This window comes from Ochotona princeps, chromosome 13 (assembly GCF_030435755.1).
Source record: "Ochotona princeps isolate mOchPri1 chromosome 13, mOchPri1.hap1, whole genome shotgun sequence".
NCBI classification, from domain to species: Eukaryota; Metazoa; Chordata; class Mammalia; order Lagomorpha; family Ochotonidae; genus Ochotona; species Ochotona princeps.
Window position 1 is genome coordinate 6793721 of NC_080844.1, and position 16419 is coordinate 6810139.

A 16419-nucleotide genomic window follows, 5' to 3' on the forward strand; every position below is an offset into this window, starting at 1 on the left:
TGTGAGAACAAGCAGCCATAAACTGCTGCAACCAAATCTCCCCAGATCAGCGGGTTCCTGGAGATTCCCCGGAAACTGTTTGGCGGTAAGACATGGGGACCCAGAAGCTCGAGCTGTCATTTTCTGCTTTCTCCATGCTAGTGCCTGAGCAGCGAGAGAGAATGGTAAGTCTTGAACGTGGGGGGATATTAAATTGGGGTTCATCTGCAAACTATACAGATGTGGGAGTTTGGGGGTGGGAGGTGACGTGAGATGACACCACAGAAGCAAATGGGTGTGTATGACACAGTAGAGGGCACGGAGTCAAATTTGATCATGCCGGATGCGCTCGACAGTGCCCCGTCACTACTCAGTTGGAACAAACAGCAAAGGGTTGCTTCCATGGTGGGGCCCTGTGATTGACTGCTGGATGAGAAATCCTGAGAGAGATCCTGAGTGTGACTCCTGGTGTTGGATTCCACGCAAGGGAGAGGTTTCCAGCGGAAGTCCTGAGCGCCCCTGTTAGGTTGGGCTTTGTTGAATGGTTTTTGTCAGGGACATTGGAGAAAGGAATCCACCTCACGCTAACGAACTTCCCCGAGAAATGCAAAACTGGGAGATGTTAACGTCAGTGAGAAGTGAAACATAATGAAAACGATTCCAGAGAGGTAAGACATACAGGCAGGAAATCACAAAATGAGATTCAATGTGGAAGCACACAGTCATACATCAGGGGGAGGAGACAGGAAGAGGACAGATCTCGAGTATTTGGGGGGGGGGGGGTCACGGGGGACTTTACGATACAGCACCTGCAAGTTAGAGACAATTTGTCCAGGAGACGGTGGCTTGCACGGGTGAGTCAGATGGGGACCGTATAGTCAGCATCAAAAGACTCATTTCCAGGAAGTCAAATTCATTCTGGAGAAGGTGGCAAACGTGACGAGGAAATGAGCTGCAGCCTTGGGGGACTGGATCTGTTGCTCACTCAAAGAAACCTTACTCAGCTAGGCAAAGCAATTGCGTTGTAAAATAGCATCAACTGGGATGGCCAGCAGTGCTGGGTGCATCCCTGAATTCCTTTCTTCTGTGGGTTAGTGTCTGAGCCTGTTTTCTGTTGCTGGCACGAAACATCTCAGGCCTGGTACTCAATAAAGAATAGGACATCCAAGAGTATGGTGCTAGCTTCCAGGGAGGGTTTCTCTGGTTGCCTTGTCACCCAGTGGAGAGCATCATGAGGCCAGACAGGTGTGCTGGAGGGAGCTCAGTTTGATGGTGGAGTCACAGCTATGAGAGCCCTTCACTCTGTTATCCATGGGCAGAAATGAATTCCTTTGTGACGGTCGAGTCCCCATGACCCAAGTATCTCTCAATACTGCTATGCTGGGGACCAGGCCTCCTGCACTTGAACTTGTAGGAGATGTGCCCAAACCCTAGTTGTGTGGGATCACGTAGCTGCTGTGCGCCGGGCCATTGCTGTAATGGGAGCCCAAGAACTCACAGGTGCATCCATCTACAAACAGGTGGGTGTGACAACAGGTGTCTCACACACATAGGACACTGTGGGAGGCCATGACGGGCCCCTGAGTGGCTGAGGGTGAGGGTGAAACTAGAGCTTAGTGTCTGTGGGGGTGAAGGGCAGTGTTTGAGATGATACCCAGAAGTCTGACTCATTGTGTGTGTGTGGAGGTGAGGCACGAGAGACGGACCTGGTCTGGTGGAGCCGTTTAGGAGTGAGAGTGAGGAGGGTGGGATGGATGGAAGCCACAGGCACAGGTGTCCACTGGACACAGGGAGGTGGGTTTGAAGCTCCCTCCTGATCTTTCGCATGCGAGCTGCTGCCTGGGGTCGGGGTGGACAACAGGTTGAAGCCATGGGGGTACATGAAATGCCCGAAGGGGCAGGGACCAAACTGCTGTCATGTTTGGCACAGTGGGCGGAGCTGGCGTGGCTTGGTGTGTGCTCATCTGCACTGTCCTGGTTCAGCCTGTTGGCTCTCTGCAAAAGACACAGCTTTCCAACAGAAGAGCGGCCAGCGGAGGGTAAGAGGCGACAGTTGTCTGCCAGGCAGTCAGAGGTCTGCCAGGCAGTTTGACTGACACAGAGAGGCTGTGACATTCACCTTGAGGGAGGGGCACTCACCTTGTTGCCAGCAGCTTGAGGAGGCATGTGTTTTGTATGCCAGTGCGATCACCTCCAGTAGCAGCTTCTCACTCCGCCATAAGCAGGTGAGATGCTGGTGGGAACCTCGTAGCAGGTGAGACTGGAGACCATGGAGTGGTACCCGGCCCTGGCTCCAGGCCTGCAGAGGAGGAGCCAGCCAAGTCCCGGAGTGCCCCTGTGCTCAGTGCTGTGGGGAAACAGCCAAGCTGGACAGACATGAAGGGCATCTGGGCAGACAGATGGGGGGATGTCCAGAGGAAGGGGAAACTACTCAATCTCTGCTTCTCTCTCCAAGGAGGTAGCTTGTTTGTGTTGGAGGTATCTAAGGCTTTTTGAATGGCAATGAGTTTCCTGCCTGGCAGGCAGTGTAGCCCAGGGTGCAGAGATGCCCAGTGCTCTTGGGGTGCAGTTTTGCTTTGCCACATGATCGACATCCGTAGTTAGAAAAACTGACTGGGGCCCAGTGCGATAGCATAGAGGTTCAAGTCCTTGCCTTGAATGCGCTGGGATCCCATATGGGCACCGGTTCTAATCCCGGCAGCTCCACTTCCCATCCAGCTCCCTTGCTGTGGCCTGGGAAAGCAGTCGAGGACCGCCCAAAGCCTTGGGACCCTGCGCCTGCGTGGGAGACCCGGAAGAAGTTACTGGCTTCGGATTGGCTCAGCGCAGCCATTGCGACCGCTTGGGGAGTGAGCCACCGGACGGAAGATCTTCTTCTCTGTCTCTCCTTCTCTCTGTATATATGCCTTACTGTAAAATTATAAATGATGCCTCTGGATGTGGAGGAAAGTTCCTGTTGACCTTTTCAGATTCAGTTGCAAGGCCTGCTCTGAAACAAGGCAAGGATTTCACTTCGGGGTCTGGAGTGTGTGATGGAAGGGAGACGGAACAGGTGGAGGTACCATGTCTGGAGTCCTGGGAAGAACGGGGCTTCCTCTTCGGAGATTTTTTTTAAAAGGGACATATATATCTGTATCTGTATCTATCTATAGTTAGAGGATCTATAGAGGTATATCTATCTATATATCTATAGATATATAGGTATATCTATAGATATATTTATATATAGGAATCATATATATATGTGTGTGTATATATATATATATATATATGCAAAACCTGAAATCCAAAACTTTTTTGAGTGAATTTCAGATTTCTGAAGAAGTTCACTGGACTTGAACCTGGTGACTCAAGAAGACACTCTGTTCTCCGCGTGCTGTTTGTCTGGGTCATGGTGTGTTAGGCATTCAGTTTATCTGTCAAACTCCTGGTGTCCTGTCTCTCGCTCTTTTTAGGAACTCCGTCCCCTCCCTTTGCCTCCTCTGCCTTCTCCCAGCCTCGGGAGCCTCCGCTCTCTGCCTTCTCCATGCTGCTGAGCAGTCAAGGCATGCCCAGCCCTGGCATGGCCTCTGAGGACGTGGGGGACTGGCCCAGTCAAGTGCGTACAGCAGTGTTTCCAAGGAGAGCCCGTGTTGGGCCCAGGCCCCCACACCTTAGGTTGCTTGTGCCTTTGAGGTGGGCCAGTGTGCAGGTGCTCAGTCTTACCCAGGGGGCATGGACAAGCTGTGGCTTCCATCGTCAGCCCCTTTTCTTCTAGAAATGAACCTCCATTCCTTTGCTACTGCGTCTGCAAAGCAGCCTTGGAAACTCTCTCACACTCTGAGCTCCAGGGTGTCTCCATACTTAAAGATGGAGCTGTCTTCATCCCCAGTGAGATGTTAATAATGGAGGCAATCTGAAAAGCTTCTCCTGTGACTCCAATTGGTATTTCATTCTTCCCAAATAGTGAAAACTTTTACCAAGCCAGTTAGTATTGAAGATTACATCCATCAGGTTTATGGGGGCTGAGTGGCAAAACTACGTGGAAACTCCCTTTCACCCTAAAAGTGTGTGGGAGTAAAGTGGAAATTATAATTGATCCGCTGACTCTGTCAGCCAGAAGTGGGAAAGGGGTTTCAGCATCAGACCCTAAATTGCTACCGCAGGGAACAGATACTTGAGGTTTCAGCGGAAGAAATTAACTAAGTCATTCCTTTTTCTCTGGAGACGGGGAACAGATAATTAGGAATGAGATTTACTGAACATTTAGTGCTGCTGCTTAATTAAGCAAGCCCACATCGCGGTGTTTAAAGTGTCAACAGGTTCAGATACTCAAAGGGAACAAATTGACAACTGGAGTGTAATTGAAACACCGTCAAAAACTGTTTCTCATTGTGCCAACCCTTATTCCAACGGCCATGCGCTTGGAAGCGTTTAGGGGATTAAACACTGGAAATCACAAACATGTATGGGGTCCAATTTTTTTTTAAGATGTATTTACTTATTTGAAAGAGTTATGGAGAGAGAGGGGAAGTGAGAGGCAGATGGAAGGAACTCTTCCATTGATTGATTCACTTCCTCAAATGGCCACAACAGACACGGGCTGGGCCAGGTGGAAAACCAGAGCCTGTACCTCCATCCAACCTCCCACGTGCGTGGCAGGAAGCCTGGGCACGCAGGCTTTTCCAGGTGCATCGGCAGGGAAAGCAACTGGAAACAGGACAGCTAGGGCTGGAACCAGGGTTCATGTGGGGTCACAGGTGGTGGCTTAACCCACTGGGCCACAGTGCCAACCCTGGAGCGCTACCTTGTGAATCTGTCATGTCCATGTACCAGTGAGGGTGGAAGAGGTTGGATCTCTGCTTTCAAGGGGCTAAAGGGTTTTCATTTGGAAGAGGAAGTGTGTGTAGATCTCACAGAGGTTACCCAGATAACCAATAAGAGGGTAAAAAGACCATCCTGGGGGAGGACACTCGGGGCACAGGAGAGTTTCAAGAGACAGTCATGGGCCCTGCCATGTCAGGATGGAAGACAGCCTGGGCACATACATGTAGGCGCCAGAGTGGGAGCTCACAAATAGCTCTGTGGAGCTGGGTAGTATACACGTTTGCTGGTGATGGAGTGCACGGTGAGCAGTAGTATGAAGCCAGATTCTTCCCCACCCCCCCATGCCCTCATCTGCCCGTATACACAGGGGCTGGACGAGGAGTTCCCAAGAGCCCCCGCAGGGAGTGGAGGCGGCAGTGTGTGTGTCGGATGCTCTCTGGAGTGGTACTGCCTAGCCTGTGTCTGGGGACGCGTGTGTTCTGGAGCTAGTTCCCCTGTCCTGCCAGTTTGCCGTTTGGTTTTGTGGATGCTTTGATTTCAGTAACTTGCTGTAGACTGAAGGCTGTAGGGGAGAGTGGGGGGAAGGCATCCAAGCTGGGGCCTGGCTGTCTCCCAGTGGCTGGTTCGAACCTGTCACCCGGGAGTCCTACGGGCACGGACGGCTTTGTCCACACTCCCAGGGACACTGCCTCTGGCCTGGGTCTTGGGACTGGGGAGGGAGAAAGGAAGAGCTGCAGGCAACCTTGGAGGGCAGAGGCAGGGGAGGCTGTTAGGTCTCTGGGGCTGCAGTGGTCTCCGCTGGGCACACACTGACCCTGTCATAAAGAGTGGGCACACAGTCACCTGCCTTTTCAGCATTCCCTCATTGGGAGCCATCCCCCTCTTGTCAAACAAGAGAGGACAGTAACTCAAGCATCCTGACTTCTGAAGGAAGATTCAGGGTGTAACATTTCTTTTGCTCACTTCATTGTGATTGGTGCAACATTGTTGCCTGGGGAAACTGAGGCCCAGGATGGGGTGGGGCAAAGGCGGGGAATCGGCTTCCTACTCCAGGTGTAAATGTGCAGGTCCTCCTCCTTCTCTGCCCCTCCCCTTTCAACCTGAGAGCCCTCGGTGTCAGGATCCTTTGTGGCCATCCACAGCAAACTCAGAGTCTGTGCTGCGATAAATCCTGACATGGAACATGCAGCTCCAAGGCCAGGATGCTTGGGGAGAGGTTGGCCTCACTCGCCTGGTTGGCTGGCACAGACTGCTGACCTCTGAGGTTCCGGGTGAGGGAACGCTGCTTGCACAGTATGGGAACTCTGCCTGTGCCCCCTCTTCCCAGCCTTCCAGAATGTGACCATATCATGGTCCTGGCCCCGCCTTCTCTTTGGGAGACCCACCAGTGTGTCCATTTCATTCATTCATTCATTCGCCTGGAAGCTATGTTCTTGCACATCACATCTCCCCAGGTGAAGCCACGCCATTTATTCCCCCTTCGGAGCATGTTTGTGATGGGGTCGGGTTTTACCTTGCTCTGCTTGTTGGTCCAGGGTTGAGCCGAACTTGGTGCAGTTTTCACTTCTGGATGCTTCTTTGGCCTGGGGGCTCAGGATCTGCTTCCCCACGAGCTGATCAACTTGGACTTGCTTCTCATCTGCCCTTGCTGGGCGTGCCTGTGGCAGTGAGTGGCAGGCAGGCAATCTTGGAGTCTCCAGAGGGGAGTCGACATTCTTGCAAGCCAGAGTGCTTACCTATCTTGGCCACGGGGCACTGGGTGATGGCAGGGCCTGGGAGGTGCTGAGTGACAGCCGAAGCCAACAGGTGAAGGTGTGTCCCCCATCTCTCCTGCGTCTTTTCCCCTACTTCTGTTGCCTTCTTACTTCTCTGGGCTCTCCCTGCCCATCAAATCCTACTTTCCGGAAGCCTGTCTGGGTCAGAAATGTGCATTGCACTTTGGATGCGACCGTTGTTGGAGCTGTGTTCAAGGAGGTGGAGGTGGGGATGGTGCCCAGGGGAGAGAGGGGATTTCAGGGGACACCGAGTCCTCCCAGGGCCTCTCTGAGTCCTCCAGATTAAGGGTGTCAGCCCCTCCCCCGGTGGAGCAGCCTCAGCCCCACCTCCAAGTCCAGAGGACTTTGTCATGGACTCTGAGTGGGAAGTCACAAAGCCTGAGGCACAGCCTCCTCAGGGACCCGTGTCCAAGTGCAGCCATGGCTCTTGGGTTGCACCCTGGCTGAGGGACGGTGCCCATCAGAAGATGTGACCAAGGTTATCTTCTCTGTAGCTGGCTTCCTCCAGCCTCAGGCTGATCCCATGGCTTTGCCTGGGCCGTCCCAGGTCGCGTTCTTCCTTGTTGTTGGCTCCTGTGGCCACTTCCAGCCAGGTCTCCCTACGGAAGCAGTGCCTTGTGGACTTTACAACTTGTCCTGTAGGGGGAAGTGACCAGTGCTGCTCTCCTGGGGCCCAGCAGGAGCTCCTGGGAAGGCCAGCCCCGTTCCTCCCCCTGGGATTGGGGCAGGTGCCAGGGAAATCTCGGCTAACTGGTCGGGGATGATTTAGCTGCTGAACATTCACTGTTTTCTCATGGGAGCCACAAATCATGTGACCCAAAAGCAAGAGGCAGAATGAAACCCAAGTACTCCCGAGTTTCTGACCCAGCTGTGTGGAGAAAGGTGGCTTGGCACTGGCAACAACTGGGCTCCTCTGTTTCTTCAATCACTTGGCTTACCTGTCTACCTTCTTTCTACCTGCAGGCTCTATATCAGAGGCCTTGTAACCCTTAGGGGGAGGAGATGGGGGTCCTGGCACCAACACCCTCCTCTCCTCACTCCGCCCTGGTTGCTCTGCCCTCAGCAGGGATGGAAGGGTTGAGTGTGTGTGAGGGGTGCCGTAGTGGGGTCCCCTGAGGAGCAGCAGGAGCCTGGCTCCCAGCAGCTGGGGTGTCCCGGCCTTCCAGAGGAGCACATAGCGTCTACCCCCATGCGGCTGGGCCAGACAGGAGCCATGTTCCTCTCACCCCACAGGGGAGCCACGTTCTGAGGTTCGGCTGCATTAGGGTGGTGAGAGAGAGGCAGTCAGCAGGTAGGGGCATAGAAATCCCCATCTCCCTTCATGGTCCTGCAGGACACCTCTCAGGGTCAAGGTTGACTGGGCTCAGGTGTTGGTAATTCCTGCATTCCTGGCTGGGTTGCCGTGGTGGGGGATGGGGTGGGGCTGGCAGGACTTCCAACTCCCTGTGCCTGTTCCATTTGCGGGGGGGGGGGGGGGGGGAGGATGGGAAAGCTGCTGTTATCTTCTTCTGCATTTCCTGGGAGTCTGGGTGAACTACAAGGCGTAGCCATTCCAAAAGCTAGGCGTTATCTAGGACTCATTTTTCTTTGGTCTGGCAAAAGCTTCCACACAACTGCGTGCCCATGGGGGCAGATGCACTAATGAAGGGCAGAGCCACTGACTGTCTGGCTCAAGGCCCTTGCTGCTGGCCTGTTTTTCTAGTCTGCTGACTCAGAAACCCTGCCCCCCCCATCTGCGACAATGTATCCCTCCTGGTTGGAGATAGCACGGGATTATGGACTGAAACAAGATAGCTGGGGCAGAACCTTGCGAACATTTCTGAAGCCCAGGCAGGGGCCATGTGGAGACTGGTCTTACTCGCAGGCCCAGATAAGGGTATGAATGGAGTGACTCATCAAGCCCCAGAACAAAGCTGCAGCACTTTCCCATACAGCGCCTCCATCTGGTGGGGAGGGGAAGTGAAACAGCCGTTCCTTCTTGGCTTGGAGGAGGCAAGGATCAGAAACAACACATGGCTGGCTCCTCTTTTTTTTTTTCTTTTTAAAGATTTGTTTATTTTTATTAGAAAGTCAGATTTACAGGGAGAGGAGAAACAGAGAGAAATATCTTCCATCTGCTGGGTCACTCCCCAAGTGGCTGCAAGGACCAGAGCTGAGCTGATCTGAAGCCAGGAGCCTGGAGCTTCTTCTGGGACTCTGACATGGGTGCAGAGTCCCAAGGCTTTGAGCCACTCTCCACTGCTTCCCTAGGCCACAAGCAGGGAGCTGGATGGGAAGTGGAGCAGTCGGGATATGAACTGGTACCCATATGGGATCCTGGCGTGTGCAAAGACTTTAACCACTAGGCTGCCATGCTGGGCCCCTCCTGGCTCCTCTTGGGACCCGGAGCTCCACGAAGCTCCAGCTCTTGCAGTTGGAGCTGTGAAAATCCATCTGGGTAATTCAGGGGAGAGGTGAACAAGCTCGGGTTGCGTAACTCACAGCATGTGAGGATGGTAGTAGGCGGGGCAGGTGCCTGAAGCACCACCCAGCCCCATCTGTCCCATCCTCTTCCTCTGGGCCAACTCTAGTCGTTGTCTGTTCTACCCATCTTCAGCACAGTGGTCTCACCTCGAAATCCAATAGAAAGACCCAAGACTCACATCAACCATGTGCTCTTTTTCTGGATTTCTAGGAGTGGGGGAACTCTGGTGGGCTGTCAGTGCGTTCGCTGGGGCTGACGCAGCCGGCGGAGGAGGCTGGGCGGGCTGATTTCTGATGTGTCTTTAAGTCACGTGGAGGGTCCCATGTGTCTCTGTGGGGTCCAGATGGCAGCATCTCTGTGGCACAGTCCAGAAGGGACAAAGGTCTGCTTCCTAGCAATGTCCTGAATGACTGGGAGGCAAAGGGTGTGGCTCGGATTTGAAAGTGTCTCTGGCTGGGGTGGAGGAGGGGTATGTAGTGTAGTGGGTTAGGTCTCTACTTGCAGTACCAGCATCCCAGATGATCGCTGGTTCACGTGCTGGCTGCTCCACTTCTGATCCAGCTCCCTGCTACTGTGTGTGGGACAGCAGTGGCAGACGACTCAGGGGCCCCTGAACCCCTATTGGAGACCCGGAAGAAGTGTCTGGTGTCAGACCTGCCCAACTCCCACCATTTTGGCCATTTGGGGGAATGAATGAGAAGACAGGAGATCTCTCTCTCTCTCTCTCTCTCTCTCTCTCTCTCTCTCTCTCCCCACCCTCCCTCTCTCTGCCTCTTTCTCTTTCTGTAAATCTGCCTTTCAAATACAGAAGTTGAAAAAAAAAAATTGGAAGAAGAAATCAAGACATCTGAAAGATGGCATTGTGCTTTTAAGGGAAAAAGTGTCTTGGTTGGAATGGGAATGGCAGACTGAAGTCTTCTCTCGGGACAACTAGGAAAGCTGGTAGAAAAATCTAGATGCATTTCTGCTTCCTGCAGCACCCAGCTATGTTCATGAACACGTTGATGTTAATTACACAGTGGTATCTGAAGTTGTAATCAGATATACAAATATCCACATATACATACATACATATGTACATACATATGTCTATATAATGTCCTAGTTGGCATCTGAAGGCCATGCCAGGCAGGCAGGTCGCAGAGGAAAGCAGTGGCGTGAGCCTGGTTGTCAGACATTCTTAACTCGTGGTGATTCACCCCCACTCACACAGTGCTATCAGGAGAAGCTGTGTACCAAATGACAGCCAGGTCTCTTTAGAGGCAAGTGACTTTTAGACATTTCTTTCTTTTTTAAAGGTTGATTCATTCATTTTTATTGGAAAGTCGGATTTTATAGGGAGAACGAGAGACAAGGAAGGAAGATCCTCCGTCCGTTGGTTCACTCCCGTAGGGGCTGCAACAGCCAGAGCTAAGCTGAGCAGAAGCCAGGAGCCAGGAGTCTCTTCTGTGTCTCCCACGTGGATGCAGGGTCCCAAGACTTTGGGCTGTGCTCGACTGCTTTCCCAGGCCACAGGCGGGGAGCTGGATGGGAAGTGGAACAGCTGGGATTAGAACTAGTGCCCTTAATGGGATCCCGGCGCATGCAAAGGACTTTCGCCACTAGGCTACCATGCTGGGCCTACTTTTAGGCATTTCTAACAATGAGTTGAAAATGGGAAGGACCACGGTAGATATCCCAGAATCTGTATCAGGGGCAGGTGGTGGAGGGGATGGGACTCCATCGAGCCCTGAGAGTTAGAGAAAGCCAGCACTGGGCTAGATGCTCTACCAACTAAACCCAGCATTTCAATGATTGCAACTCTGATTAACTTAAAATGATTATTTTGCCGGCTCTGTAATTTCCTACCAGGGAACTAAGATTCCATCTAGAAGCTGTCTGCTTCTCCACACGCAGAGCCTGGCCTTCAATTAGGAGAACTTGAAGGCAAAATCAAAAGTGAAAAAACCACAAATAGAAGACCTAAGTGTGTGCTCAGTGCGGGCATGAATGTCAGTAAGACTGTTATGAATGTGGTCAGCAAATTAGATGTCAGGTTGGAGAAATTCTCTAGAAAATCTGGATGCACGAAGGAAATCTACATGGATCATTTAGAATAGAGAAATGCAGGCTGTGAAAGTGAGAACTACTAGAGTGGTTGTACGGCAAGTTAGATACAATAAAGAGGTTAGGGATGGAAGGCTTATTGAAATCCATAACAGTAATCATTATAATACAAAAGTTCATGGGAGGAGACATAAATAGAATTAAAACCCTGGACAGCCTTTGCCATATCCCTTGCCTGCGGTACCGATTCGATCTCCCAGCTATCTTCAGAAAAAAAAAAAAAAAATCCAAAAATCCAAGTCCGGGAGTCTTATTCTAGAACTCTTCAGCATGGTGAACTCTGAACGTGTGTGGCTGTTTACATTTAGATGCGCCAAAATAGCAGATTCCATCCCTGGGTCACACGAGCCCTGTTGGGTCAATGGTGACAGAGACAGGAGGCTCCCACGAGCTCAGAAACTTCTCAGTCCCTGACATGCTGCGTTTGTTGCAGTTGTTACCACGCTGTTCCTTTTGCCTGGGACCCTGCGGTGATTCCAGACTCCTTACACCTTGTAACTCAGTCCTGTCTCCGTAACTGCTGACAGCAGGTGCTGAGGATCCAGGGATGACCAGGAACCGCAGGAAGACAGGATGGTGTCAGAATCAGGTGTGGCTGCTCTGAGATTGCCTTGCGCAGAGCAGCACGTTCGGGCCCCGGACATGAGTCAGCAGAGAACTGCAGGCACCTCCACGTCTCGGCATTTACCAGCTTTTATTTAGTTCTAAAAATGTATGTATTTAGGAAAAACCAGAGAGGGAGAGTGAAAGCGAGAGAGAGAGACGTTACTCCCATCTTCTCATTCACTCCCACAATGTCTACAACAGCTGGAGCTGGGCCAGTCGAGAGCCGGCAAGGGACCAGCACTGTGGTTCAAGCAGGCCTATTCTCTCCCTCGGTGCAGCCGTTGCATATGGACACTGATTCGAGTCCCAGCTGCTCTGATTCTGATCCAGTTCATCGCTTATGAGCTGGGAAACCAGTGGCGGGTGACCTGAGGTTTTGGGGTCCCTGCATCCATGTGGGAGATAGGGAGGAAGTCCCTGGCTCCCAACTTTGGACCAGCCCAGCTCTGGCCACTAGGGCCATTTGGGAAGTGAACCATTGGATGGAAGATCTCTCTTTCTGTCTGGGTCTCTCCCTCTCTATGTAACTCTAGCTTTCAATTAACATAATAGTACTTTTTAAAAAGGCAGCTGTAGGGCCCGCACAGTAGCCTAGTGGCTAAAAGTCCTCGCCTTGCATGTGCTGGGATCCTATATGGACGCCGGTTCATATCCTGGATGCTCCACTTCCCATCCAGCTCCCTGCTTGTGGTCTGGGAAAGCAGTAGAGGACGGCCCAAGGCCTTGGGACCCCGCACCCATGTGGGAGACCTGGAGGAAGTTCCTGACTCTTGGATTCTGATCAGCTCATCTCTGGCCATTTCAGCCACTTGGGGAGTGAGTGAATCAATGGATGGAAGATCTTTCTGTCTCTCCTTTTATCTGTAAATCTGACTTTCTAAGAAAAATAAATAAATCTTAAAAAAAAATGGAACAGCTGAACTCCATGGAGGTGGCCCACATAGGTACAGGGACCCCACTGCTTGAGTCACCTTCTGTTGCTTTCCGGGGTGTGTGTTGGTGGGATACTGGAATCTGAGTTAGGATTGGAGCCAGGACTCCAACACCAGCCCTCTGCCACAAGAGGTGGGCATTCTAACCAGCATCTGGACTGTTGCGCCACACACCTGCCCCTTGTGCTGGCTTTCCTACTTGGGCAGCTGACTTCTCTGGTCCTGTGCCCTGCCCTCTCAGCTGCGAGGTGTGTTGCAACATCACCCCAGCCCGGCCCCAGTGGAAGGGCCCTCAGCACCGGGTGGTGTTCCTTGGGGTCCCCGCATGGGTGGGGGCCAGGGCCCTGAACTACCCTGTCTGACTTGGCTCCCTGCTTTGTCTTCCAGTAATTTCCCTCAAGGCCTCAGAAGAATCGTTCTTGGAACCCAAGAAAGAGATCTGGGCAGTTTTTGAAGGTAAACCTTGCGTGTTCCTTGCTGGTGAGAGCCAGCGCACGTTTATATTACTGCAAGGGGGTAGTGAGATGGCGAGAAGGGACCTAACTTGTCGGTTTTGCTGTAGCATCACATTCTTCTCTGGGCTTACCTTCGTTCACGCGAGAGGAAGGTGGGTCCTCACTGCTGGGAGGCCACAGCTCCTGAGGGAGCAGAGGATCGGGGCACCGTCTGCACAATTTCTGCGTCGTTTCCTCGCAGAGTCACCCACTCCCAACTGGGCCGAGGGAGGGGGTCCTTCCAGGGATGTCAAAATGCTAAGAGAGTCTACTGTGACCACATGGTGTTTCAAGTTGGAGTTTGGAGGTTTGAGATTCTGGATTTAATTAGAAACCTTAAGCTAGTGTCTCTCCTCCCGTGTTCAAAGGCCATGGAAAGTTTCAAAATCCCTGATTCCTGGGTTCTATCCCTGGAGATGCTGCCTTGGAGGAAACTTATTAATAAAATTCCTTAGGGGGATTGCAGGGAGCATCCAGGCTAAGGGCTAATTGTGGTCTGGGCTCAGCAGCAGCAATAACATTCAAGGATGCTTGTCACACATACCCATGGTGGACCCTGCCGTGGCTGCCCGGGACCCACAACTGTGGGGATGGTGTCCAGGGATGTGGGTGTTGTTAACAAAGACTCCAGGTGATGCTGTGGCTTGCTCAGGTCAGGCCTTAGGGAAGGCATCCTTGATGGATTTACTTGAAAGGCAGAATGACAAAAAGAGAGGGCAAGACAGAGAGGTCTTCCATCTGCTGGTTCACTCCCCCCAAGGGCCTGCAACAGCTGGGACTGGACAGACAGAAGTCAGGAGCCATGAGTGCCACCCAGGGCTCCCATGGGGGTGACGGGAGCCTGAGGACTCGTGCTATGGCCTGTTGAATCCTAGAGACACTAGCAGGGAGCTGGATAAGTGGGTAGCTGAGCCTCAAACCAGCACTCCCATGTGCGATGTCTACGTGGTTGGCTTAAATTGCTGTCTACAACGCCTGCCCCAAAGCAGATATAATTTTAAAGACTTGTTTATTTATTTGAGAGGCAGAATGAGAGAGACAGAGAGGGAGAGATAGAAATGGAGAGAGAGTGCGCTCCTGTTGATTGGTTTGTTCCCCAAATGCCTACAAGGGCCAATGTTAAGCCAGCCTGGCAGGGACCCACTTACTTGGCCTAGCACCTGGGAGGCTGCACATTAGCAGGAGGCTGGACTTGGGAGTGGAGCCAGGACTCAAGCTCAGGCACTTTGATAGGGAGTGTAGGCAGGTGTCTTAACTGGCATCTCAACCTTGTGTGTGTGTGTTGTGTAGATGTGTTTGTGTGTATGTATTTGTGTGTATTTGCATGTCTGTGTGTATGTATATGTGTGTATATGAATGCTTGTGTGTGTGTGTGTGTATTTGTGTGTGTGTGCTTAGGGACCCCGACCTAGTAAGATAACTCACAGTTCCCTCCCTCGATGTCTCGTGCAGGGAATGCCTGCCTGCGGCAGAGAGATGGAGAGTACTTTGCCCCTTTGCAGTCAAGGAGGAGAAAAAGCAGTTTCGGTGCTGTTGTGTAACATCTAGGAACCCTGCCTGAGCTCACATGTGGGGCTGTGAAAGCAGGAGCCTTCCTCATCACCCTTTGCCTGACTCTCCTGGGGACCTGCCGGGCTGCGCCCTGAGATTCTGATTATTCCATTAAGGCAGGATCAGGGTCTCAATGTGCTTCTCACCCACGTGGACTGCATCGTGGGTACTGTGTTCTGGGAGCCTGGTGTCCCTGTAAGGGAGTGGGCAGGGCTGGAGCCTGCAGTGCACTGGAGCTTCGAGGGAGACCCTCAGCATGAAGGCAGTTCTCACCGGGAAAAGCATTGAGTCCTGTCATGGCTCAGCCTCTGGGCTTCCTGGCATGGGACGTGACTGCTCCCTGTCCACGTGGGCTCCCGCCACAGTATCTCGGTGGCGTGGAATGCAGGCATGGCTGAGAAAGTCAGCCTCCCACTGGCCTGAGTCCCTGCCTGGGCTCCAGGGCCCAGCACATGGTGTGTGCCTGGCCAGGGAGTCAGCTCCCGCCGTGGTCAGAGCACAGTGCCTTCTGGCTCTGTAACGCATGCTCCCAGCAGCTGTCTGAGTTCTCCTTTATTCCTGTGATAGGAAAAAAGCGGTAGTGGCTGTGGGTTTTGCTTTTTTAACCCAGCTCTTGACAAGGTCTCTGGCGCATGGCCCCAGGCCTTTTGCCCTTTTGTTCCTGGCCTGGACAGCTGCAGTAAGGGCAGCAGGCCTAGTGGGTTGAGTTTGGGACTCAGCTAAGGGCTGGCTGTATGCCACACACACACACACACACACACACACAGCCATTGATTGAGATGCTCTTGATGGGATGCTAGAGTGAGTTAAACTCCCATGGGGCTATCATTTAAGTATTTGGCCCTAAGCAAGACAGACTCCCAGACTACATTAAAATATGGTAGAAGCAAGCACAGTAGAGTTTTTCTGTTTGTTTGCTTTTTTCTTTTGTTCTGTCCCTCCCCTGCCATCCCCGCCCCCCCCCCCACACACACACACTATGATTTCCTGAGCTCTTGCATTTTCCCTGGAAATGTAAGAACTGACCTTGACCTTGGTGTGGGGACACCGGGCTTCCGGGTTTCTGGAGGTACTGGGTTTTAAAAGCATTCCTGAACACCCACTCTGGGCTGCCAGCAGGCAGGCGCCCTCTGCCTATCCTGGGCTTGATCGCACTGTCTGGGTGATGCTGACGCAGTCCCACTGTCCCCGCATCCACTTGCCATATGCCACCACTGCAGCCTCCCGGCTGCTTCAGGGAGGCATGGCCTTTGTCTGCATGGTGGCTTGTAGCTCAGTCTGCAAGTGGCCATGGTGTCTTGGGAAGGCCAAGGGCAGAAGAGAAAACTGTCCTTACAGAGGGGCCAGCGTTGTGCCACGGGTTCAGCCTCAGCCGGTGACTTTGGCCTTCCCTATCAGAGCGTTGGTTCGAGTCCCACTGCTCTGCTTTGGATCCAGCTCCCTGCTCAGGTGCCTGGGAAAGCAGAGGAAGATGAGCCATTTGCTTGGGCCCCTACCAACTGTGTAGGAGAATGGGAGTTCCAGGCTGCTGGCTGAGCTGAGTGAACAAGCAGATGAAAAAAAAAAATCTCTTTTTCTCTGTGACACTTGGCTTTTCAAATAAATAAAACAGAATCTTTGAAAAAAGGAACACAAGAAATTATAAGGGAATGCAGAGAATCCAGCACGATTTTTACAGTTCTTGTGTGCATGTGCAGATGCATTTG

The 16419-nt window shown here is 52.4% G+C and overlaps 1 protein-coding gene across 1 annotated transcript in view; it reads left to right on the forward strand.

The window, feature by feature from the left end:
- The window catches only part of VSTM4 (V-set and transmembrane domain containing 4), an 82618-nt gene that overhangs the window by 16294 nt on the left and 49905 nt on the right, over positions 1-16419 (forward strand). Inside the window, exon 3 of the mRNA XM_058671908.1 lies at positions 13056-13124. Coding sequence (XP_058527891.1) covers positions 13056-13124 — 69 coding nt within the window. The remainder of the gene's footprint in view (positions 1-13055; positions 13125-16419) is intronic.